This window comes from Mauremys mutica, chromosome 4 (genome assembly GCF_020497125.1).
Source record: "Mauremys mutica isolate MM-2020 ecotype Southern chromosome 4, ASM2049712v1, whole genome shotgun sequence".
NCBI classification, from domain to species: domain Eukaryota; kingdom Metazoa; phylum Chordata; order Testudines; family Geoemydidae; genus Mauremys; species Mauremys mutica.
The window spans coordinates 113,093,617-113,117,682 of record NC_059075.1 but is presented as its reverse complement, the minus strand read 5'-3'; the positions used below and the strand labels follow the sequence as shown (position 1 = coordinate 113,117,682).

General features: G+C 48.4%; 1 protein-coding gene across 4 annotated transcripts in view; it reads left to right on the top strand.

Moving 5' to 3' along the window:
- LOC123369505 overlaps nucleotides 1-12,264 on the top strand; it is a 182,007-nt gene extending 169,743 nt beyond the window's left edge. For all 4 annotated transcript variants that reach the window (XM_045015161.1, XM_045015158.1, XM_045015159.1 and 1 more), the window contains 3 exons: nucleotides 290-389; nucleotides 2,722-2,874; nucleotides 5,850-12,264. In XM_045015161.1, the coding sequence (XP_044871096.1) occupies nucleotides 290-389; nucleotides 2,722-2,874; nucleotides 5,850-7,546 (1,950 nt within the window). In that variant the 3' untranslated portion in view covers nucleotides 7,547-12,264. The remainder of the gene's footprint in view (nucleotides 1-289; nucleotides 390-2,721; nucleotides 2,875-5,849) is intronic.
- Nucleotides 12,265-24,066: the final 11,802 nt, after the last annotated feature.

Here is a 24,066-nt window from a genome sequence, read left to right as displayed (position 1 = left end):
TTCTATAAGTCTATAATATATAACTAAACTATTGTTGTATGTAAAGTAAATAAGGTTTTTAAAATGTTTAAGAAGCTTCATTTAAAATTAAATTAAAATGCACAGCCCCCCTTGACTGGTGGCCAGGACCTGGGCAGTGTGAGTGCCACTGAAAATCAGCTCGGGTGCCGCCTTCGGCTCGCATGCCATAGGTTGCCTACCCCTGGTTCATAATCTCACCCAGAATCCATACATTTTACAGGCAGATTCCCCAAATCATCACATCTAACCCGCTTCTTTTTGTAAACAGACTCCCTTCACGCTCACTTTGCGGTTGTGGGATATCTACATCCTGGAAGGAGAACGGGTTCTGACAGCCATGGCGTACACCATCCTGAAGCTGCACAAAAGTAAGCGGCTCAGCAGACTTGCTTGACTTCCCCATTCAGCAGGGATGATCCTATCGTTAGAGCCTAGGGTTTAGATTTAACCTCCTCAGTCAGGAAGGGCTTAGGGAGAGACAAGCCCAGCGTTGGGTTGAAAGTTTTTTTTTCTTTTACTTTAATTGCACCAAGATACAGATCTGACCAAAATGGGTGCATCTCCTGAAGCTGTGTCCATTTACACCATGTGATGGTGCTCCACAGTTGGCTGGTTGGCTTTTTTCTCTGTATCGTTGGATTTACACATGTATGATACCATGCAACCCCTACTGGACATTACAGACTGGTGCAGTTTCAGGCCTCACCTGGATTTCAGAGAAAGCAAATTACTACACACAGTCCCATGTTTGACTCTTAACGCCAGAGGGGAACTATGCCTTTGCGCTCAAAAAAGGCACATTGGCCTTTTCACATCTACTCTCCAAGGGCCAAATCCCACCGGCTCAGTATACTGAGGGAGAGAAGAGAGTTACTCAGGGCATCCTCTGCTGCAGGACTTCCATCAGCCACTGGGAAATTCCCCTCAGTGGACCAGTGCAGTATGTCCTACAGGAGCCCGGCCTTGCTCAGCGCACATTGGCGGTGGAGATGAATGCTTTGTGCTTGATTGCTAGGTTCTGTTAGCGCCAGGTACATACACCAAAGAAGACACAGTTCCTGCACTGAAACATCCAAAGTCTTTAAAAAAAAAAAAAAAAAAAAGTCCCCCAGCATGCTGCAATCCTGGGCCCAATCTACAGAACTGTAAACATTGCAAAATGCGCTTTCTGATGCCGTGTACTGTATTGTATACATGTATAACATGCTTTACAGAAAAACTATTTTAAGAGTGTTTTAGAGCACATTTAAAAATGTTAGTGGGACTATTTTGTTTTATTTGCATCTCTTCTTCTGCAAAGTCATGTTCCTTAGTCCAACTAAACAAGGCTCAGACGAGAGAGCAATACAATAACGCATTTATAAAAATACTTCTAAAAATGACCTGAAATTGCTTTTATTTACATTAAAATGTCACTGCCTTACAGTTAGATATTTCAGGACTTCAGGGCCCTGCTGGTCTTATTGGAAAACTCAGCATCTCGTCTTTCCAGTGGTACAAGGCTCTCATTTGTAGCCATATCGGGTCACAGGATAGAGAGGTCAGCTCCTAAACCTGTCACTGGGCAGTAGTGAATATTGCTCATTGAAGGCTTTGGCCATGCAGCTTTTTTAGAGGGAACAGGACAGATGCAGGGGTTTGAAGCTGCTCTGAGGTTTGGAATGTTTGAATAAATCCTGAAGAGATGGATTAGTGGACGGAGTGCTGGTGTAATGGTCAAAGGTGCATGGTAACCATGCATCCATCACATGGATACCATTAGTACATTAGCAGGATAGGTGCATTTATAAGTGGGTGAGTGCTATTTATCTGCATCCATCCTAAACTTCCTATAATTGTTTAAAAATCTTACCAAGAAAGAAATCTTAGCAGTAGATCCAAGTGCACTGTGGAACTTTCAGTGTGCGGTAGCAGGGTCCGCTCAGCCAGTTGGTGCACAGCAGGCTAGTGCAGGGTAGATTTACACCTCTGCTTGCTGTGCACTAAGTCTCTATGTGGACAAGCCCTTAATTAAAAGTAACTGGTTTGTGCATGTGAAGTATTGTATGTAAAGAAAGAGAGAGGAAAACTGGACAAATTAAGCCTTGATGAACAATGCAGTGGGACAGGTGGCTAATGGCAGTGGCTGCTCTCCATCACAGATGGCGGCGAAATCATACATTAGATACAGGAAGAGTGTGAGGCACCAATTCTGAATGTCTGTGCTAAGCCACCTCAGGTTGCACTATCCACCATTAATCTGTTGTGTCTGTAACATGCAGCTTTACTCCCCCTAGAGGTGTAAAAGAAACATTCAGGAACAGTCAGACACATTCTGTCGCCTGAACCAAGGCCCTGAACCTGTAAACATTTATGCACCTGCATAATCTTACTCATTCAATGATCCCAACAAAGACCATGAGAACTACTCACCTGAGTAAAGTTACATGCAAACATAAATGTTTGCAGGATTGAGACTAGAGATCGACTTGAGAGAACCATAAATACCAGGTAGAAAAACACATGGAAAAAGGAAGCCACATGCATTGTGTGTTCTGCCCCACATTTTAACTTAAATGTAAAACGAATCTCCTGTACTGATAGAGTTAAAATTGCTGATCCAGTAGAAATGCTGTCTGGATTCCTTCCCCCTTCTGCCCCCCATCTAATTGAGATACCACGTTGTTCTCACATTTGGCTGTGTTTTCTGCTGTCCACTAGAACGCTTACTGAAGATGTCCCTGGAGGACTTACGGGAATTCCTGCAGGAGAGAATTGCTGCTTCTCTGCATTATGAAGATGATATTATTATTGAACAGTTGCAAACGTCCATGACTGAATTGCGCAAAATGAAATTTGACCTTCCACCCCCAGGTAGGCAGAGCATGAAAGCAGCATTAATTCCAATTTTATTTCTACAGCCCACGGTAGGCCAAGCAGTTGAAATTAACTCCTTGGTGCCAGCACTAACCATATCTTTCAGGGCCAGAGCAATGCAATTTTTTCAGGATTCTTTTCTCTCTAAACAGCAGGAAGAGGCTAACTGCTGTGGCCTTTTGAATTGCAGAGGCAATTGTGTGACCCCAGATCTCTGTTTTGTTCAAGATCTCTTGGGTGCAAAGACAGAGTTGAGCAGTGGTGGCTTTATGTCACTGTTATAATCTGAGACCAGACAGCTCCTAGGGAGATATGTGGATTTTTCGGCAAAGCTCAGCAATAGGCATGCTGAGCTCTTTTGAAAATCTGGCTGATTATTTCAGTACTTAAATTGGAGCATGAGCTCTTTTGAAAATCTGGCCCTATGTGCCGTTTGTCATTAATGTGATTTTTATCCCCAAGTTGCATCACTCTGCTCCTCCTGGGTATTTTGTTGTTGTTCTGATTTGCAGAGTCTTTGCATGTTTGAATTAAGACAGATGTTGCAGCTGTGGTCTGCATGCCTTGTTTTGGTTACACAGATTTTCTGGGGGTGTGAGCTTCCCAGCCACTGGCACTTCACAGGGCAAGGAGGGGCAATGTTGTGTTTCACATAGTGCAGGGGTTGCCATGGTAATTGCCCTCTTCATGTTGTAGCATTGTATTCCAGGTGAGTGGTTAGATAGAGCCCCCTTAGCATAAATTGAGATGGAAACTCAGTTGGCTATGGCTCCTGCTGTAGAAACACTTATTGAAAAATAAATGAAACACTCACAAAACCCCACCTGGGTAAGTACATGAATACAGCATGATTGCACTGAACTGTGAGTCTGCAGTTCTCTCTAAGTCTGTTTTGAGGGACTCTTGTGTCAGTCTGTAACTAGAGATTGGCTAAGGGGAACCAGGTTCTGCGACCTCAAATCAGGGTGGTTTGGAGCCCGTTTAACTTTTATGGAAACTCCTGTTTGGGACTGTGGGTATAATCAGACTAAGAAACCCTGATCAGCTGACAACAAAACACACACATGGAAATGCTTTTCTTATATGGTAAGAGGGAATTAATTATTGAACATAATCATTGATTGATACCGGTAAAGAACTTTGAGCTCCTCAGAGAAAAGATTGCAAAACTTAAGGCTGAGATTGTCACTTGCCATACCTGCTTGTTCAGGGGGATAAGAGAATATGATAGCTTCCCCTCTGCTCTGCTTTACAGGCTACCCAGGTTGCTGGTGTGTGCATAGAGGAGGGTGTGTTCCCCTCCCCTTCCCCCCCCCCACACAGGTAGGCAAGGGGAGGAGGTAGCAGCACCTGACAAACTAGCACACATGAATTTCCCTGTGGAATACAGGGAGATCCAAGAAAGGCACCATGATGGGTCACCATTCCTTTGCCTGGCTGCCTCTGGACGGGTGCAGATGCATGCTGACCCATGCATCTTGCCCTGTGTAAAGATTCAGTCTTGCCTGAAATATCACAACAAAGTTGTGAACAGCAAAATATGTCCATTTTACAGATAAACAGAGACAAAGAGGTTAAGTGACTTACCCAGAGCTGCACAATGAATAAAACCCAGGCGTCCTGACTCCCAGTGCCCACCTGCTTTGCTTTGCTTGTTTATACCGTAACAGTATCAGAAATGTCAGTTCTGGTGCATCCTGCTTTTGGGGGCTGACCTCTGGCTCACAAAAGATATCAATCTTTAACAAAGGCCTCCTTTATCCAACTGGTTCATCACTGAAGTTAAAATAGATGCTAACAATTACACAATAAAATAAACCCAAACAGCCTGGAGGTGTGGAAATCCTCTCTTCTTTCAACCGCTCAGGCTTTTCACTCCTGGGGAAGCACTGTGGTGGTCAGACTAATAGGGCACTGGAGACCTGTGTTCTGTTACCACTCTGCCACTGACCGGCTCTGTGACCTTTGGCCAGTCAGTTCCCCCATGTGTCTGTTTAGTTTGTAAGATGTCCCAATGTACAGTAATCCACATTTTTAATAATTATATTGGGATGCTACCATTTCACTAGTTCTCCAGTCACCATCGAATCTTCCAGCTAGACAGGACCTGACTGTGTAATGTTAACAAAACAAGGAGAATAAAATGGTTTTTGTTAAGCCATTTTAGGCCACCTTTATACATCATAAAGAAGCAAAATCAGAACATACACCTAATTTTTCTCCTTTGCAGGTTTACTGTTAAGCATAAAAATCCAGCTATATAATTACAACATGGAATAGTAACATTTTAACGATCTAGTACTGACTCTGATGGCCAGGTTGTGTCTCATTCAGCAAGGAGCCCCAGTTAAATCATTGTCCTCATTTATGGCTGCATTTGTGCTACTAATAATTTCATTAAGATGAAAAAGTGCTTGTGTGTGGAGATGAGGGAACGCAGTGGGAGATGAGGGAACACTACCCTCTGAGTGAGGCACTATTGCACATGAGCAAGGAAGACAGCAGCAGGACCATGATGAACTACAAATTGGTTGACCATTTCTTATCTGCTTAAGTACAGATTCAGACTGGGATTCTGGCACTGAAATGCCATTGAAATTTTGGCGCCTAACTACCTTTGGCGGCAATCCCAACATCAGCCGTTAGTAAAATGAAAAATTTTAATGTTTATAGATGAAAGTCCTGCCTTAGATGGCAAACCTGCTAGAACAGGAGGCCAGTGAGCTTGGGGATCATGCTGGAGTTTCCCAGGTTGCCGGTGTGGCTAATGGCACCTCTCGTAGGTAGGCTAATGTGTGATCTCCATCTTTGTTTTTCAAACACTGTTTGCACTGAGTGACTAAAGCGTCCCCCTTTTGAAGGGCGGATGTTTGTTGGACACGGTTCAGATCCCTCCCAATGGCCTGTCTTGCTGGACTTGTTAAAGCACGCCTTGAAAGAGAGATTAATATGTGTGTTTTTTTTCCTTATAGCAAAACCTGAAGAATTCCCTAAGAAACCTTTGGGGTTGGAACTTTCTCTAAATCTCGTGGCACTGAAACCCAGTATTGCAGCGAATGGCCAGAATAAGGCTGCCACTGACCTCAACCCTGACCGAGATACAAAGCTGTCCTCTCCAAACAACAGCCCTGCTCATCTGAATGAAACTATTGGTAACGCGAACATGGCAATAAACGAGAGGCTCCCTCCTCTGCAGCAGGATGGGCCTCCCTCACCGGCAGCAGCAACAGATGTGCATCAGCATCCATTTAAGGGCCACCAGCAATGCCAGGAGGAAAACCAGCATAGAGAAGAAAATCAGGTGGAGGAGCCAAAGAAAGTTGCTGGTGAAACCCCGTCACAGGAGCTGTCTCCTCCAGAGGAGAATGAGATTCAGGCCCTCCCGGAGAGCCAGGATGCACCACCAGTGAGCAGGGATGCTGTCTCACAAGAGAGTCCTCAGACTCTCAGTGCAGGAAGTGGTAAAGAGGAACTGCAGGAACATAGCCCCTCCCCTGCTGTAGGTAACACAAACCAGGCCATTCTCCACACAGCTCAGCTGCAGGCACCTCAGCAAGCACAACCCGAAGGGACAGCCATGGACAACTCTGCAGGGGACATTGCCACCCAGAGCCACAACCTCCAAGTAGACCTGCCTGTCAATCACAATAATATATTAGCAGGTCAGGAGTTGCCAAACCAAACGCCGTCTCTTCCTTCCCTTGCCGAACAAAGACCCTCAGACGCTTCTGTGCAAAACATCTCGAGTCCTGAAGACACGAGTGCTACCATCTTCCCGGTGGATTTACTGACAGGGCTGCCTCCAGAGCAGCAGCACCGGCCTCCCAGTACAGACTCACGCTCAGCACCAGAACAAAACCTTGCTTCTCCTTGCGATTTGTCAGAGAAAGTACAAGTGCCTGTCTTGTGTATGGAGAAGGCCCTTGATACTCTCTCTCTTCCTCTGCTAGATGGTAGACGACGGCCTTCTAACGTATCTCAGTATGACAACATATCCGAGTTGGAGTACAGTGAGGATAACTCTTCTGGGCAGGTGCCCAGTATCGAGAAACTTAGCAGTGCAGTGCCACAGAACAAACCAGATTTAAAATCCTCGGTACCCAAGTCTGCATCTGTGGGTGAGATTGCAGATCTGGGGATGCACTCAGAAGGGAGCATAGACCCAGCAAAGCAGACATTAGGACTAGGCCACCCAGTCTTCAACTCACTTCCTCATCAGAGACTGTCTGGTGGCAGCGGCAGTGTGCCAATCTTATCTATGCTTGACTCTGGGGCAGTTCAGCTGGCAGAGGGTCTACACGACCGACACCTGTCATCCCCGGCTTTACAGGGCCAGTCCACCCCCTATAAAATAGTTAAAACCACCACCCCACTTCATGTGGCTCATGCTACCGAGCAGGACTTGAACCAAAAAAAAATGGCATTGCCTTTGCAAGAGGGCAGTCGTCATGTAGGTGCAGCCTTGACGGCAGCTGATGGAGGGGCAGAACTTGAGGTTGTGGCTGCCAACCAGTGTGCGCAGAAGTCATTAAATGCATTGAGAGAGCCACGTCCCTGTCTAGCCCCAAAGCCAAAAATACCACCCAAGGTTGCCAAAGCCCATTCAGAGAACAGTTTCTATCCAGGCTGCCCTTCCACAATGCAAATGTCCAAGTCAGTGACATTTTAGCAGGGGTAGGGGCACGGAGGGGAAACAAACAATATAATTACATTGTCTGTCTATTCATGAGCCATCCTTATAAAGGTTTGCAACAAAAAGGCAACACAGCCCAAGGTAGAGATGACGGGAGATGATCCTGTGCTGAGCTGTGTTTGGTACGAATGCTTGGGGAGGCATGCAGGAGTTGGTACCGTGGCCAATAGACAATGTACTGGTGCCAGGAGGTGGTTAAAAAGTCTGGGTTTTTTTTCTGTGGACAAATCACAAAGTGCTTTCACCCCTGCTCGCATGCAGAGAGAGGCAAAGCTGGTTAACGTGCTAAATATTTTGACTGTTTTTCTCCCATCGTTTTTATAAACACAAGAGCTTGGCCTCATAAACCAGAGTTTAGTTTCTGTTAAGGTTGAAATAGCTACGATGCAGAGGGTTTTGAGCCGTTGTTACAAACAGATAGAGAAGCTTTGGGAAGACAGACAGAGGGGCCTTCTTTACAAATAAGCACTTGGTCCATGTGGCCAGTAGCATTTTTCCAATTGCCTTTGCAGCAATAGATTTTTCTGAAGTCCTAATAGCCAGCAGTCCTTCAAACAAGGCTATTGAGTATTCTTACCAGGAAAGCCAGCCTTCCATAAAGTCTATGCAACATCCAGCTTTATTCCAGAAATCCCGGTGAGCACTGCTCACGTCCCAGGGGAAAGACTGTGCATCTTTTCACCTCGAGTGCAATGGGGCAGTGTCGTATGCCCATTCTTAGTTCTCTAGCTCTTTTCCATTTGCAGTGGGAGGTTTCCTGAAGGGAAGCTGAATGTTGTGTGCCAAAGCGCTCTTCTGTTCTCGGTGGGTTTGTTCTGGGCTGTAGCTAGGATTTATCAGAAAGCAAAGTTAACTTCCGATGCAAGCAGAAGGGAAGGTGGGAAAGGTGCATGTGCCATGCTTCTCCACCAGCCTGCAGGTTTGTGCTGATCCACTAAATGTTTGTTCAGATTCCTTGAGTTCCTCATGTGACAGGGATGGAAGGTCGAAGCAGAGCTACAATCAGTTTTCCAATCTGCCTGTCTGATCTTGTCCTTTTCTCCGTGAAGCCAGGACAGTGAGCAGGCTCACTGCCTTAGGACTGACTGAAAGGAAAAGGAGGCCATTGCCTTGGTAAATGACCAATCAGTGTGTAGCAATCTAATAAACACAGGATGTATTCTTATTTGAGCAATGGAGGCAGTGCCCTGGCTGGTCTTTTGCTTTAGCTAGCAAGCCACGAGAGTGTAATAGGATTTGATCACTTCTCATCAAAATTCCAAAACCTACACTGGTCCCTGCTTTGAGCAATTGAAGTGTCAGTGTGGAAACCACACTGGAGTTAGAAAGGAAGGTGGGCAACGTTCTGAAAACCTTGGCTCAGCTCCTCCTCGAAATAGTCTGGCTCTAAATCAACAGAATAAGAAGCTGCCAAGAGAAAATCTTGGCACAAAGATTCAGAAGAGGTCTTTCCTGTAAAGCTTAAAGCCTGTGGTCCAGAAATGCAAATGTCTTGCCCTTAGAGAATGAAGAAAGTTGGGGCAGATTTCTTTAAAAGCAAGCTTACAGCTAATGGGAAAATATTCTGTAATTATAGAAAAATGCCAGTCCTGTTTTCTAGTTCAGGAGCCTGAATTACTGTAAGTACAGCATATAGAGCTCTAGGCATGGTTATTACATCCACGCTTTGTAATGGGGAACCTGATTCCACTTGATTCTGTAGAATTAACTATATGTGATGCCTCCTTCAACAGCTTAGGATGCTTTGAGATCATACTTGAGGCAGGCCTATATATACACACGTGTCCCATGCACACTGGCGAAAGGCTCCCTTAGGGAGTAGAAGTATACTAAAAGTCTGGTTCAAAGTCCAATGAAGTCAATGGAAAGACTCCCATTGACTTCCGTGGGCTTTGGACCAGCTCCTAAACGTGCATCCTAGGCCTGGTCGACACTGGGGGTGAGGGGAGAGAATCCAACCTAAGATACGCAACTTCAGCTACAAGAATAGCATAGCTGAAGTCGACGTATCTTAGGTCGACTTACCTCGCATCTTCACAGCGCGGGGTCGATGGCTGCCGCTCCTCCATCGACTCCGCTTCTGTCTCTTGCTGCAGAGGAGTACAGGAGTCGACAGCAGAGCGATCGGGGATCAATTTTATTGCGTCTACACTAGACGTGATAAATCGATCCTCAATAGATCGATCGCTACCTGCCAAATCGGGGGGTAGTGTAGATGTACCCCTAGAGATTAAAGCCATAAAGGACATTCAGATCATCTAGTCTGACCTATGGCAATCATTTCACCCCAAGCATGTGAGCAAGAACCAGCCAGCCAAGCAGATGAGATAGGGAAAATGCTCAGAACTGTCACAGAGCTCTGGCCCACGCTGTCCAGTGTCTCACCTCCAGCCATGGCCAATGCTTTAGAGGAAGGAGACCTAGAATACATTGCGGGGGGATTCCTTCCTGACCCCCTGCAGGTGACCAGCTGTGTGTGGTGGTTTGATGTTGATGTCGCTGACAGCTCTCTAAGGGAGCACCCCATTTCTCCCAAGAGATGGTCTGAGCACAGCACTGGCAGCCAGCAGCTCCTGTTCAAATTCCTGTTCTCCCACCAGCTTCCTCTCTGGCCTTGGGCAAGTTGTGTAACCTCTCTGCCTGTTCTCCCATCCTTGAAATGAAGGTAAGCCTACTGCCTGTCCTATCTCACAGGGGTGCTGTGGGGATTAGTTGTAATGTTTGTGAAGCGCTATATAAAGGCTAAGTATTATGATTCTCAGCCACCACAGCTCATTTTCAATTGTAGCGAAAAGGTGCTTTAGTTGCTTTTATTTTAGTGGTCCTTCCCCAAGAACTGTGCAGTAGTTTGGAGAGTAACATGTCTGAGTGTATTATACTTGGGCAGTATTTCAGCAGGACGAGCAATATCCTTTAATTCAGAATCGTGTGAGACGTTAGCCTACTGTGAAGTCAGAGATGGAGAGTATCTAGGTCCTCTTGTAAGACACACTTTTAATGGTGATTGTCTTTAGAACATTGAATAGCTGCCTAACGCACAATACTTGCCCAAAGGCTAACATCTCCTGTACGCTGAATTCAGGATGCGTATCGCCTGTTCTCATGAAGTCTCACTGGGGAGAGGGCAGCCAAGCTAATTCCAAGTGTATATTTTCTAAGAATTATTTGGGTTTTCCTGACCACCTGTCTCAGAGGTAGTAGCTGAAATATATATACAGTGTTCTCCTAAAAGAGGAGTCCAATTGGAAGCTTAGCACCTGTTCCAAAGTCTATTGAAGGCAGTAGAAAGACTCTTGACGACTCCAGTGGACTTCGGTTCAGACTGCTAATGATCCCTGCAGCACTGTACAGCAAGTGGTTTAGGATCACCTTCCTCTTCAGGAATAAAAGTGCCATCATTGGAGGCCACAGGTCACACCACACCTTGCTCCCCCATAGGCTGAGCAGCTAGGACCTCGAGTCCTCGTTAAAGGTGATGGGGTAAGTGCCATCAGTCCCTATAGTGTCTTCTCTTCGTTTGGGCAACCCCCCACCCTGCTCCGAACTGGTTCATTTGCTGCCTTTTGGACTAAATCCAAAATGTGAGGAGAAGGCAAAGCCATTTGTGTAGTCTAGGACTGAGTGTGTTTCTGAGGGGGAGCGAGGAGCTGCTGCTACAGCAATGAGACTCTTGCCTTTTTCCTTCATCAGTGTCTTTGCACAAAGGTTTTACTGGCCTAAACCGCCAGAGCCAGCTGCTGTGGGTGGGTCTCATTGGAGCAATGCCTTGTTGATAGACAGGCATATTACTTTTTTTGTTTGTGAAATTAACTTTACATACAAATCAACTTAAATCTTTCAATTTCAATCTATTGTTGCAAATGACGATTTAAGCCTGTCAGGGTCAAGCATTCCCCACCATCATGGTGGGGGCTTATTGTACTAACAAGTAACCCCTCCAACTCCTGTCAGTTCTGTTCAGGTTCTTATACTGCCCCCATCATTGTGGTATCTGGGCTTGATAAGGAGCTGTGTGGTAGCAGAGATGGGAACGATCATGCCCAGCTTCACATGTGTGGGGGGAATAGAGACAAGGGCTCCAACAGACAAGGAGGACTCATGCGGGGGGGGGGGGGGGAACAAATTCCAAGATACTTCTACAAATAATGCAGGGCTCCTAGGATGCCCCCAGTCAGATGGCAAAGCCAGTGTTATTTCATGCTAACTCAGGAAAAGCACTTCCTCCCCCAAGGTAACTTTTACTTAGCCAAACTATATTTAGTTTTAAAACAATGGGTTTTTTTTTTTGGTGGTTAGGCTGTTTTTGTTTTGTTTTGTTGGTGAACTAGCACTTTGAGCAGAGGCAGTGCAGCCTTGTGGCAGGAATGCAGCACCACCTGTTGTTGAAACTGTAACCTTTCCATTTCAGTGGACTAGACTGGTGTCGCTTTGGTGCACTTTGAGAGATCTGCTACCATTGGCTTTTATTTTCAATTGCTACTTTTGTTTACAACATGAAGATCTTCCTTTGTGATTCTTTCTAATGTACTGTTATTACCTTAAACCATTGTGATGTATGTGCTTTTTTTTGGTAAGGGAGTTTGAAAAGCAAAATGCTCCTTCCTTTTTATGCTGATCCAAACAGACTGTACATAGTGTTCAATGCTGTGTTTTACATGGTTGTAATAATGACAGTTTAAGAAGTTTAGCATAAACAGCTGCAGAGTGTTTTTCTTCTAGGGCAATGAACTGCTGCATCCTCCTCCTCCTGTTTCTCAAATCCACTGCAGTGGCTGCTTGGGTCGGGGAGCTTAAGATATGGGTTTGGTCTCCTTGGACTCCCTGCTTTTATAGTGCAACTAAAACTGTGTGTTGCCTGCTTGCCCCGATGCAGTGTTAGTTGCTCAAGGGTCCTATGTTCTGGATACAATTAGTGTAGTTGTGCAGAGCTGGAGCTCTGAATGGCTGGGAACTGGCTGCTTCTCTCTCTGTTTCACTCAGCTGGAGTGTTTTCTCGCTGCACTCAGCATTCAGGCCTGAGTGACAGCCTGGAGCTTGATGTCTTGTCTCTACAGAGCAAGAACAGGTACAGCAAAACTATGCAAAATCCTCCCACGCTGCCTCAGTCCTGTCCCTGGTCTATTCATACAAGAAAAAAGGTGGGGGGGGGAGAGGAGAAGAGATTTAAGGATGTTAGCCAGAGTGTGGATCAGAAAGCCTGTGAGACGTATGCGAAAGGCCTGTCCCCCACCATGATTACAGAACTGTGCGCTTCCATCCCTGTTGACACTTGACATCTAACACAGAGAGCCGTGGAGGTGGACTAGGCTTATTCAGTCCTTCAGCCTCACTGCTGAGCCAGCTGAGAGGATGGAGGCATGGTTTTGCTTAGTACTATCGTCTAGAGAGGAAGGGGAGGGGGGCCCTTTTTAAAACCTTCTTGGCTTTTTTTCTTCTGCTCTTGCACGGCTCGTTGAAACCCTGCCCCTTCTCAAATGTAATATAGGGGGCAGCTGGTTTGATGCTGGTTCATGGTCTCATAAAAGCGGTAGCTTGTGATGTTTTGAATTGTGGCCTGTCTTTAACAGATGCAGGAACAGTGACCATAGCTCCTGCCAGGCCCTGTACCTTCCCCATGCCACATCTCTGTACTAAAGGAGAAGCGGGGGGCTTGGTTAAGCAAACATCTTCCTGCACCAGTGCTACCTTGCAGTACAATGAAATACTTATAATCCAGCAGTGAAAAGGGTTTAACAGTTGATTGTGACATCAATAGGAAATGATACAGGGGTCACGTGCTGTAGTTAATACAGCACTGTAATGCACTGCACAGCTGAATGCAACTTGCTGTTCTCTGAACTTCAGCAAAGGCAGATCCTGGAAGCACCTTAACCTCCCCTAGAGAGAAAATTCCTTTTTTAAAAACTGTTTCAGACTGATCAGCCCCTGAGAGGAGAGAGAATGTATCTACCTCACTGAAAGATAAGTGTTTTTCCCTGCTGCTCACCTACGATGTCTGATTGAATTTCCTCTCCTGCCTTTGGTTCCCACTGGAACTTCCCTTCCCCTGCTGGATCCTCTGTCAGGGCACAGGTAGAAAATATGGAGACAGGTTGATTTGAGATTTGTGCCTGTATTAATACTGGCTTTCCTCTCGAGGTTGCAACACTAAGCCACAAAGCATAGGCCTAGCTCCACGGCAATTAACATAGCAGCTCTGTGCAACATCTGCAGAAGGAACAGACCCATTTGAGCACAGTTCCATTAAGCATGAGGCAGAAGGGGGTCATGCCAGTTATCTGGCAGCCTGCATTGTAGGTTAGTGTGGCAGTGATTCTGGCCCCCCTGCTAAAGGGTTGGCACACTAGGCTTAAAGCTCACTGCTTGATGTGTGCACCAGCCCACTTTCTAGCCACAAGTCCCTGGGGGAGTTTTCTCACAGAGGCTGCTAACAGCAGAAAGTGAGTAGACAAAACCAACAAGTGAAAAGGAGCTCGGAGCAGCACCTTGATATTTTATTCTGCAGAGGCGCTGCAGGGCCCAGCTCTTTTAGGTTAAGGTTGCTTCCCCTGCCAATCCCCCCAGGGGAGCTGTAGAGGTCTCCTTGTCAAAAAAAGAGCGAGGCCTTGCTCTGAAAGAGCTGTCCAGCACCTTGGGCAGCACAGCTGCTTGCCATCAGGCTCCCAGGGACAGGAACAAGGAAAAAACACCCCAGGAGGCAGAGCTGGACTCAGGCATCTGGGGGCCTACCCCCTTCCACTCTTCTCTAGACAAGGTCACATCACTGGCTGCCCCTAGAGCTTCAGCTCCTCCTTGCTCCAAAGAAACAGGAGCCTGGCTTAGAGCAGGGCTGCCTCCCTCCCCCACAGCAATCAAGGGTTAGAGAGAGACTAGTGCCACATGAGGCACGAGCAGCTCCCCAGGGTACATAATGATTAAGATGAGCTTTTCCAAAGTGGTGCAAACTGCCTAATTTAGTAAGGGGCTTCTGCCAATCCCATCTCTTCCTTTAGGGTTGTCTGTAAATTCCAGCCCGTGGCCACGCAAGGGCTAGCTGCCCTGGAGTACGTACCTAGGATCCTGGTTGGGATCATGTTCAGGGTGGTGAATCCCCACCTGCCGCAGCTTCATGTCCGTGAGCTCAAGCAGAGCGTGTTACAGCTATGTCTCCTTGAGCTGGAATCTACTTTCCACTTGTAGTGTCGACCTGTTTGTTTCTCCAGTTGTTGCTCAGGCAGTAGCCTCAAATCCAAGTAGCTGCATATTCCCCAAATGGTAAGAGCAGGAAGTAAATGCTGCTGCCAACAGCATCTGATACCCGTTAGAGCATAATTCTCTCAGACAAGTGCTATTACTAAGGTATCTAACACCCCTTTTGAGTGCAGCTAGACCCATTAAATCAACCATTTCACACCTGAGCCGCCACCACTGATTACAGGTTTCAAATGGCTAAAAAAAATTAACCTTGCACCCATGTGGTGGAGTGGGAGAAAAGCACAGGCCTAGAGCTGCCCCTCTGGAGGATCAATGTGGCTCTAAACAGATGTTGCCAGCAGGTGTGGTCATGGCCCAGGCCTTGGCAAGGCAGAGGAAACAGATCAATAGACAATGATGCTGGGTGGGAGCCATTCATTGCAACTGCCCTGGACCAGCCTTAGAGCCACAACCCCTCCCCCGCCCCTCTTCAAAGAAACCACCAAGCAGCTGTTGCCAGCCACCTAAACAGGCTGAGATGTGAATTAAAGGTTCTACCCCCGCCCCCCACCAAGCCTAGTGGCTACTCCTGTTAGAGCTCCCTACAGCTGAGCCATTGAAGCTGTGATGTGCAATAGATACTTTACAGCTCCCTTTTGTTTCTCCTCACCTCTAAGTGTGACATGGCTGCTTCAGGCCCAGAACTGCTCACGCTGTACCCCCAAGGCCTGGAGTCAACTGGAAGCTTTAAGAGGCAGGAAGGAGGCAAATATCACACACGCAGCAGCCCCTCCCTGACAAGCAGGGAATGGCACCTAGGTGTAGGCACTGACTGAAAACCCATGCTCTAGGGCTGTGGTTGTCAACCAGGGGTACGCAGAGGTTTTCCAGGGGGTACATCAACTCATCTAGCTTTCTAACAGGCTACAGGAAAAGCACTAGTGAAGTCAGTACAAACTAAAATGTCCTACAATAACTTGTTTATACTGCTCTGTATACTGAAATGTAAGTACAATATTTATATTCCATGGCACAGATGAGAAAGTAAGCAATTTTCAGTAATAGTTTGCTGTGACGTTTGCTTACAAAATCAGACAAAAATACAAATACTTCTCAAGTCAGGTAAAACGTGAGGGCACATAAGACAAACCAGACACTAGTCTAGAAAGGTTGAGAGCCACTGCTCTAGTGTAAACTGCAGAACGCTGTGCAACATTACAGCCAACAGATGGCACCACATCCACACTAAGCCCTCTCTGATGCAGGAGCTCCCAGAACTATTCCATGCAGCATCACTGACTCCTGCACAAAACACCTGTCCCCTTCTCCCTTCCCATGTTCTTTCTTCTAGTCAGGTGCTGGCCATTTAGTGCACTAGTTCTCCACCCCCTCCCTTTTAGCAATATGGGAAAGGCAGGGGGAGAGGTCCCCCTATGACCCACACACACACACACACACACACCTTGTACTAGAGGACTGGTGACCTCTGTAGTGTTGATGCATGAGTGAGCTTTAGGTCTGAGACCTGCCCTTTAAGAGGGGAGGGGACATGCACCAATGAAGGCCTCATGGAACAAGCACCAACCACTCTCAAAACACAACTGGCTTGACCGGTCCCATTCCTTACTGCCTTAGCTCACACTTCAGAGGCGATCCAGACCAGCTGTACTCATTAGAAAGCTGGTGGGAGCTGTAAGAGCAGGGGTAAGCCCCTGGAGGTCTCAGCCAAGTCCAGCTCAGGGGAGCAGCTGCTGGGGCTGCCAGCACAGAGCAGATCCACACTGTATAAACATTGGTGCCCTATGTACAGTAGGAGCTAGACTATCACAGAAGCAGGTTCTCAGCTAGGGTAGGGATCCTCCATCCTTCTCAATGGGAGCGGCTCGGCACGGAGCTCTCATGAAAGCCTAGGCCCGGGTCCCGCTGTCCCAGGTGTTAGCCACCCTAGGAAATGCTGCAGGAAAGAGCCCTCAGCCACCCTAGGTTTAGATTGTAAAGTTTCCCCCTCCTAAGTAAGGTGCTGCAGGGAGGAAGCTCCCAGCCACACAGATTCTGCCCATGCTAGGGGTCAAACTCTGCTAGAGCCTAGTGTTCAACCGTGGTTGGCCAACAGAGGCATGTTCCATGCTATTGCAATTGAAGCCTCCGTTCCCCGCTCTAGCTCTGGGAAAGAGCCATCCCTTCTACTGGCCGGAGCACTCAAGAGTTCCTGCCGTGGCTCACACCAGAGGTGTTGAACTGGCCTCAGCAATGAGGAGAAACAGAACAGACACGAGAGGTCGGATCTTACCTTGACGATGAGTCTCAATGCGTTTCTCATAGGCTCCCTGCAGTCTGGGACACGGCAGCAGCAGAACCAAATGCGGTTGATCCCCATCAGCCCATGCTGCTCCCCCCTTGCCACCTCAGCCTGCCCCGCCCACGGTTGCTATGAGCTTATTGACTGTGGCCTTCCACCCTCATAAATCAATGAGTCAGCACTAAATAATTGATGCTAAGTGGAGTCTGGAGTGGAGCCAAGCTAGAAAGCAAAGCTTTGGGCTATGTCAGGCTCCAGAGGCTGGGCCTGCCTCAGGGAAAGGACGGACAGCTCCGCGTCCCGGTCCACGTGGCCACAATAGGTCGCACAGTCATTGGCTTCTGCAGCCTGCTTGAACCCTGCAAAGGGAAGGGGGACGTGGCACAGCAGGGGTCAGTCAATAGGCAGAAGGGGGCACTGCAGAGGCCTAGGAGAGGGATGCTAGGTAAAGAAGCCCTTTGAAGGCAGCACCTCAGTTCAGACTCAGTATTGGTCTCTGCTTCTCAGGCTCATAGACTCATAGAATATCAGGGTTGGAAGGGACCTCAGGAGGTCATCTAGTCCAACCCCCTGCTCAAAGCAGGACCAATCCCCAGACAGATTTTTGCCCAGATCCCTAAATGGCCCCCTCGAGGACTGAATTCACAACCCTGGGTTCAGCAGGCCAATGCTCAAACCACTGAGCTATGCCTCTCCCCTTTGGGAGCTCCTACCCACCAGCTCTTTTCCAGAGCCGGGTGGATGCTCCCTGCTGCCACAGACAAAGCACTGAGCATTGGAGCTCAGACTTTGCCTGGGCACCCCCCTCCTTCCCTGCTCTTGTGAGCTTTTGGGGGCAGGGCCCATCTCTCACTCTGGGCATGGACAATGCCTAGTGCAATGGAGAGCTGATCTCCATTGGAGCCTCTAGACGCTGCTGTCATACCAACAACCAACCTGGCAGGCAACCCTGCTGAAAGCAAGTCTCAGCCAAACGGGCCCACAGTGCATGCCTGGGGCCACTGGGCACGGCACACAAACACTGGGAAATGCACTGTTCTTAGGCCTTGGCTTTTGTGCTGGATGGATTTACCTGCTAAGGCTCCATGAGTTCGTGCCTGAGCAGGTGCTGAGCAAAGCAGCTTGTAGCTACAGAGGGGCTCTGACATTAGATCAGATAGTTCCACAGGGCAGCAAGCTGCACCAGAAGCGAGTGTGCGTGCGTTTCCTGTCACTGCCCTTCCTCTTGCCTCAGGACTGCACTGGAGAGGGGACTTTGTCCCAGTTCAATAACCATCCCAGCTCCAAAGATCGATCAGCCCCTCCCACAGCTAGAGGTGAAATCCTGGGTCGAAATGCTGTTCTGTCTGTGCGCGCCAGGCCTGCATGCACTAGGATGATGGGAGATACCTCCTCGAGGTGTAAATGAAGCCACTGCAGTTCACTGGCTGCGAGAACAAAGAGTCCCAAACCCACAGGCTCCCCATGTCTCCTGCCAGTAACCAGTTGCAGGCGCCTATGAGATTAGCTCTGTTAGAGCTTTCCTCTGAGTCACAGCAGCCTGTATTTCAGCAAAGTGCAGCGCGTCACCCATCTCCCCTCGGCATGATGCGACCACCCTTCCTCCAGCAAAACACCCTGATAAAGATCACCAGGTTGAGCAACCGTCCGTCTACACCCCTATCTCATGACCGCAGCTGCACTCCACAGAAACACCACAGCTCACAGAAGTCAGGTTCAAAGCCAGAGGGGCCAGGGCAGGGCGTTTGCACTGCAGGGCTGTAAGATATACAACCTGTGAGCACCGCAGCTCAGGCTGGGCCCACCTTGGACTGCGGTCTAAGCCTTCCTGTCGTGGCCAGTCTTGTTCTAACAGCGAGCCTTGCTGCACACCAGCCTGAGCAACACAGCCCTGGAGTAAGCAATCCTGAGGGCCAACTGCCTGTCCATACCACCAGTAGGTCTCTGTGGTTCAGACACAGCAACGAACTCCGCGTCAAATGGCTGCAGGATTCCCTGCGCCCAGCAATTCCTGGGATACAGCCATAAGCTAGGCTTCCACGTGCAAGAAGGGAGAACGAGTCGAGGGTACCCAGTCCAGCAGAGGGGCAGGTTCCCAGGTGCCTCTGGCTGATGCAGAGCTCTGTGGGGCCTCGCTTCAGTATATACACACCTTGCACCATCACCCAGAGTGGAGACTTCGTGGACTTTGCTACATCCCATCCCGAGTCCTTGCAGCTGCTCTCCAAGGGGTCTGCACACAATATATCGAGTTGTAAGGAGGGACCCAAGTCTGTCAGGCTTCTGAGGGCCCAAGCTGACCCAGGAAGTCACAGTTCCACCTTGAACTCGCTCTCCGTGGGTAACCCCTCTGCACCAGCATTCACCCCCCTCTGAACCCCCAATGCCCCGAACTCCCCAGCCCAGGATCAGCAGGGTAAAGCAAATGGCTAATTAGTCATCACCCCAACTCCTCGGACCCAGTGTTGGGGAAACAGGAACCAGACAAACCAGAGCACATTTCCCTGGGAGTCTGTGTCTGCTCACACTCCAGAGAGGACAGAAGGCCCTGATTTGGCCTGTAGCAACCTAAGGCTTTCCAGTAACACAGGGTACAATGCAGGCATCCCATGCACCTGGAAAGGCCCCACAATCTCATTCCCTGCTGCCTTGCTGGAGACAATATGATGGGCTAATGTGTGTCATTCCCCCTTTGCACATGGGAGTGGTGGGGAATAATTCCTAGACGATTAGTAAACCCCCTTTACCCCCCTCCCTCCCAGCCTCACTAACTTGGGACACCAGGAAAAACACACACACTCTAAACACACCACTGCTTTTTAATCCCCTACAGCCCTTACCCAGTCCCAGCGCTGCTGCCACCATCCATCCCTCCCTCCCCTGCAGGGAATTACAGACGCTGTTGCCAGCGTCCCTGTGAAATGCAAAGCGAGCCCAGAAACAGCACAGCTCAGCGCAATTCCATTCCCAGAAAGATTGTAGCTCAGAGACAGAGCCGGACGATATCCCGCCACTGGTAGAAACTCTCTCACGGACTTCAAATGGCTTTGGAGCAAGCCCAGAGGGAGGAGTGCTCCTGCGACCAGCATCAAAGCTGCAGGACTCCATGACAGCTGCATTTGTGACTTCCCAGAGCCATCTGCCATTCAAGCTGGTTTTGAAGCATGGCGCTTTAGCTCATCTTGTCCATGCTGGGTGGGGGCTTGGTTGAAATCAGGTAAGATTTCACTCTGATGGGCAGGATTCCTACAACACCAGCTGGCACAAACGCCAGAGAGCATCGCACACGCACCTGCTTGGGCTTTGACATGGGCTGGTCACTGACGACAGCAGACTTCTCTTTTGAAGGCGTGTTAAACCTTTGATACAGAGGTTGGGAATAATTTTAAGACAACACGCCACTTCCTCTCCCTTTTCTTATCAAAGTTGGGTCTGAATCCTGGCAACTGTTCATGCCTCTCTATAAAAGGAAGCCAGTCTTTTGAGACAAACCACGGTCTGGTTGTTAAGGCACTCGCTGGGGCCTCGGGAGACCCAGGTTCCAATTCCCAGCTCTGCCACTGACCTGCTGGGTGTCCTTGGGCGAATCACTCTACATCCATTTCCACTCCCACCCTTTGTCTGTCTTGTCTGGTTAGTCTATAAGCATTTCAGGGTAGGGGGCCTTGAGTCTTGTGTGTCTGCACAACATTCAGGAGGTGTGATTGCCACACATGTGGGCACACTATCACACAGGCAACAAAACGGAGGATATACAATGCAGCAGTGCTAACATCCCTTTGATTAACGGACGTGAAACATGGAGAGTTGACCACAGACACATTAAGCAACTTGAAATATTTCCCATGTCCTGTCTCCATTCTAGTCGGAAGATCCACTGGCAAGACAAAGTCTCCAACGTTAACATCTTGAAAAAAGGCAAAAATAACCAGCATCGAGGCAATGTTCAGCAAAGCTCTTCTTAGATGGACAGGTCATGTAGTCAGACTGGGCAACGACAGACTCCTGAAAAAAGTTTTCCCTGGTGAGCTGAAACTCGGAAAGCACAGCGGGACAACGAAAAGGCTTCAGACACCCCCCGTAAGCAGAATCTCACCTCATGCAGCCTAAATACCGATTACTTTGAAGACAGGCCCAGACAGATCTGAATGGAGAGCAACTATCAATAAAGGCTTTAAACACTGAGGAAGGCAGATGTGAAAAATGGAGTAAAAAAAAAAAAGGCCAACCTCATGCCAAGTCTTCAATGGGAGCCTACATATTCCTACATGATATCTGTCCGCCACCTTCCTCCTCAACCACTGGACTCCTCAGCCACATGGGAACACAACTGATGCCATGACATCATCTGATACGATGGACAGCCATACAGACATACTGTGCTAGCTTTAATCTAGCTGGCAAAGCTAAAAACAGCAGTGACGCTGTGGCAGCGGCTGTGGCAGGGGCTAGTTACCCGAGCAAAATACTGCCTGGGATCCGGGGTACACTGACTAGCCTATGCAGCTATGGCATCACTGCGATTTTCAGCTGCACTAGCTAGATGAAAGCTTGCTGGTGCATGTTCTGAGTGCTTGCAGACACAGCCTGTGTTTGTACGGCACCCCGCAGAGTGGGGCCCTCGGGGCTCGGATTCAGTCAGTCGGGTGTACCGGTTCCTCGCTGAAGCTGCTGCAGCGTAATATCGAATCTCAGCTTTCATTTGAAAACATGGCGACCATAAAATCTAGAGATTTAAAGTGCACCCCCAAGTCATGACTCAAGCGTAACAGATGCAGAGAGGTCTGTGAATGTGCTGAGCACTCAGAGGTGTCAACTCCTTGCTGAGATGATTGGGGCAGTTAACTCAGATACCCTAAATTATCACCACTGGGTATCTACAGAGCAAAGAAAAGCCTGCGGCACCAAGTCACAGTTAGCTCAGGCTCGTTGGGCTGGGGCTGTGGGGTTAAAAACAGCAACATACGTATTTGGACTCGGGCTGGAGCCTGGGCTCTTAAGCCCAGCAAGAGGGGAGGGTCTCATCAGGGCCCAGGCTCCAGCCTGGCTGGAATGTCAACACTGCTATTGACCCACACTCAGACTCGGTGCCACAGGTTTTTCTTTGCAGTGTAGATATACCCGACAATGTCAGCACTGTTTCCTTTCACTCCTCACATGAGGGGAGGGTCACAGCTCTGCACAATTTACGGTACATGATGGCTCCTTCTGGCAACTGACATGGGTGAAGCTTATTTTGCGGGCGGAGCATGGAAGAGCACCACCACTTCACCCCCCGCCCGCAATGCCAATGGGGGCCTTTATGCACTCATGGAATTTAAGATCTCACCATCTCATCCACTCCTGAGTGCCTCAGTAGCACCAGCTGAATCCCCTGCTGAGAGGACTGGCTCAGTGATGCACAACCACTGACAAACTAGGCAGACACCCTGCCTGGGTCCAGTCCCAAAGGGTGGACACGGCAGCTGCCCGAAGCACGCACCCAGCTTTATCAGAGGAGATGCAAATCCAGCAGGCGCGCCGATGGGACAAGCAGGTGACCAGGAAAACTAAATAAAAGCACTTTGAGAAAGAGAAAATTTAATAACTTTTCAAGGCATCGCTTGGGTTTGTTCAACACTGGAGCAGCTACACCCCCCTTGCTGCATAAAGCCACATTAAGTGCCTGTGGACATCTGACCGTTAACCTTGTCAGTGGTTGCTGAGCATCTGGTTTGAGTCTTGCGAGGAGCTTTAGTACAGTAAGTAGATTCCTTGTGCTCTTGGTTCACCTGTAATTAGCCACACTAGGTATAGTCACAGATTTACGTACACGTGCAATATAGGTGACAGCCACAAGATCCAAGCTGTACAGGCATAGCAGGGTCACAGTTAGCCAGCTGCTGCCAAAGAGGAGGCTAGCAGGGAACAGACGCAGACACATCTATGGCAAAGGGGCCCCATCCTGCCTCCAGAACGTACAAACGTTTCAAAAAAGTCACATGGACAAAACCAGCCCCATCCCAGGAAAGAGCAGTTGAAAGTGGCCAAATCAATGAGCTGACAGTATATACAATTACTCTCCCATGACTCTTTCCCTCCCCTGCTCCCAAACACGACACTGGGGAATGGAAACGGCTCCTACTGTTCGAAAGTGTCCACGGAGGAGAAATCAAATCGCAGCAGCAGAAAGCAACACACAGTAAATCCTGGTGCTGGCTCAGAAAAACACCAGGCTTAGAATTCACATCAAATGCGACCCCACTCTACCCACCAGGTGCAGAGCAGTGATTTATATACAAGCTTTCTCAGCCCCACAGAAATATAACATGGCACATGTTGACGGGCATCGTTCCTCCATCACTCTGAGGGCAGACCCAGGCACGCAGTGAACTCCCACCAGACTAAAACTCAGCTCCCTGCAAAGACATTCACTGGACTTCTCCTACTTCCTAGGAAGGGGCAAGAGAGAGAAGCATTATAGAAGCGATGGTGGTTACAAAGACAACTTCCCGTCTCCAGAGCAGCATACACCTCACAAAACATGATCAGAGCAAACCAACCCATGGGAATTGGGGACTTTCAGTTAGTGTAGGACCTACTATAAACAGAGCACCTCCATATTTTATCTTTAAATCCCAACCTCGCCCCAACCATCTTTCCAGAAAATCACCCATGCCCTTTTGGGCACAGAATGACCATCCTAATTCTCTCTCCGCTATAGGCTTGCAGTAACCCTGGATAGGACCTTTCTGGTGGGGAGCTTTGAAGAGGTTTTTTCTCTCTAGAGACCAAGGGATAGTCATACTGGCCCTCACACCACATGGCCTTTTCTAAAATCGAGGTGCCCCATATCTCCAGGACAATCACTGACAGGTTCCAGAACAGATGGGTTACGCTCAGCTGAGCCACCTTCAAATCGGCTGGCTGCCAATAGAACCTCAACCAATCAAGGAAGTTCACCCCGACACACCTTCCACACCCTCCACCCACAAAACCCAGCAGCAGCAGCCACCTCTGAAGTAGGATAGAGCCACAGAGACCA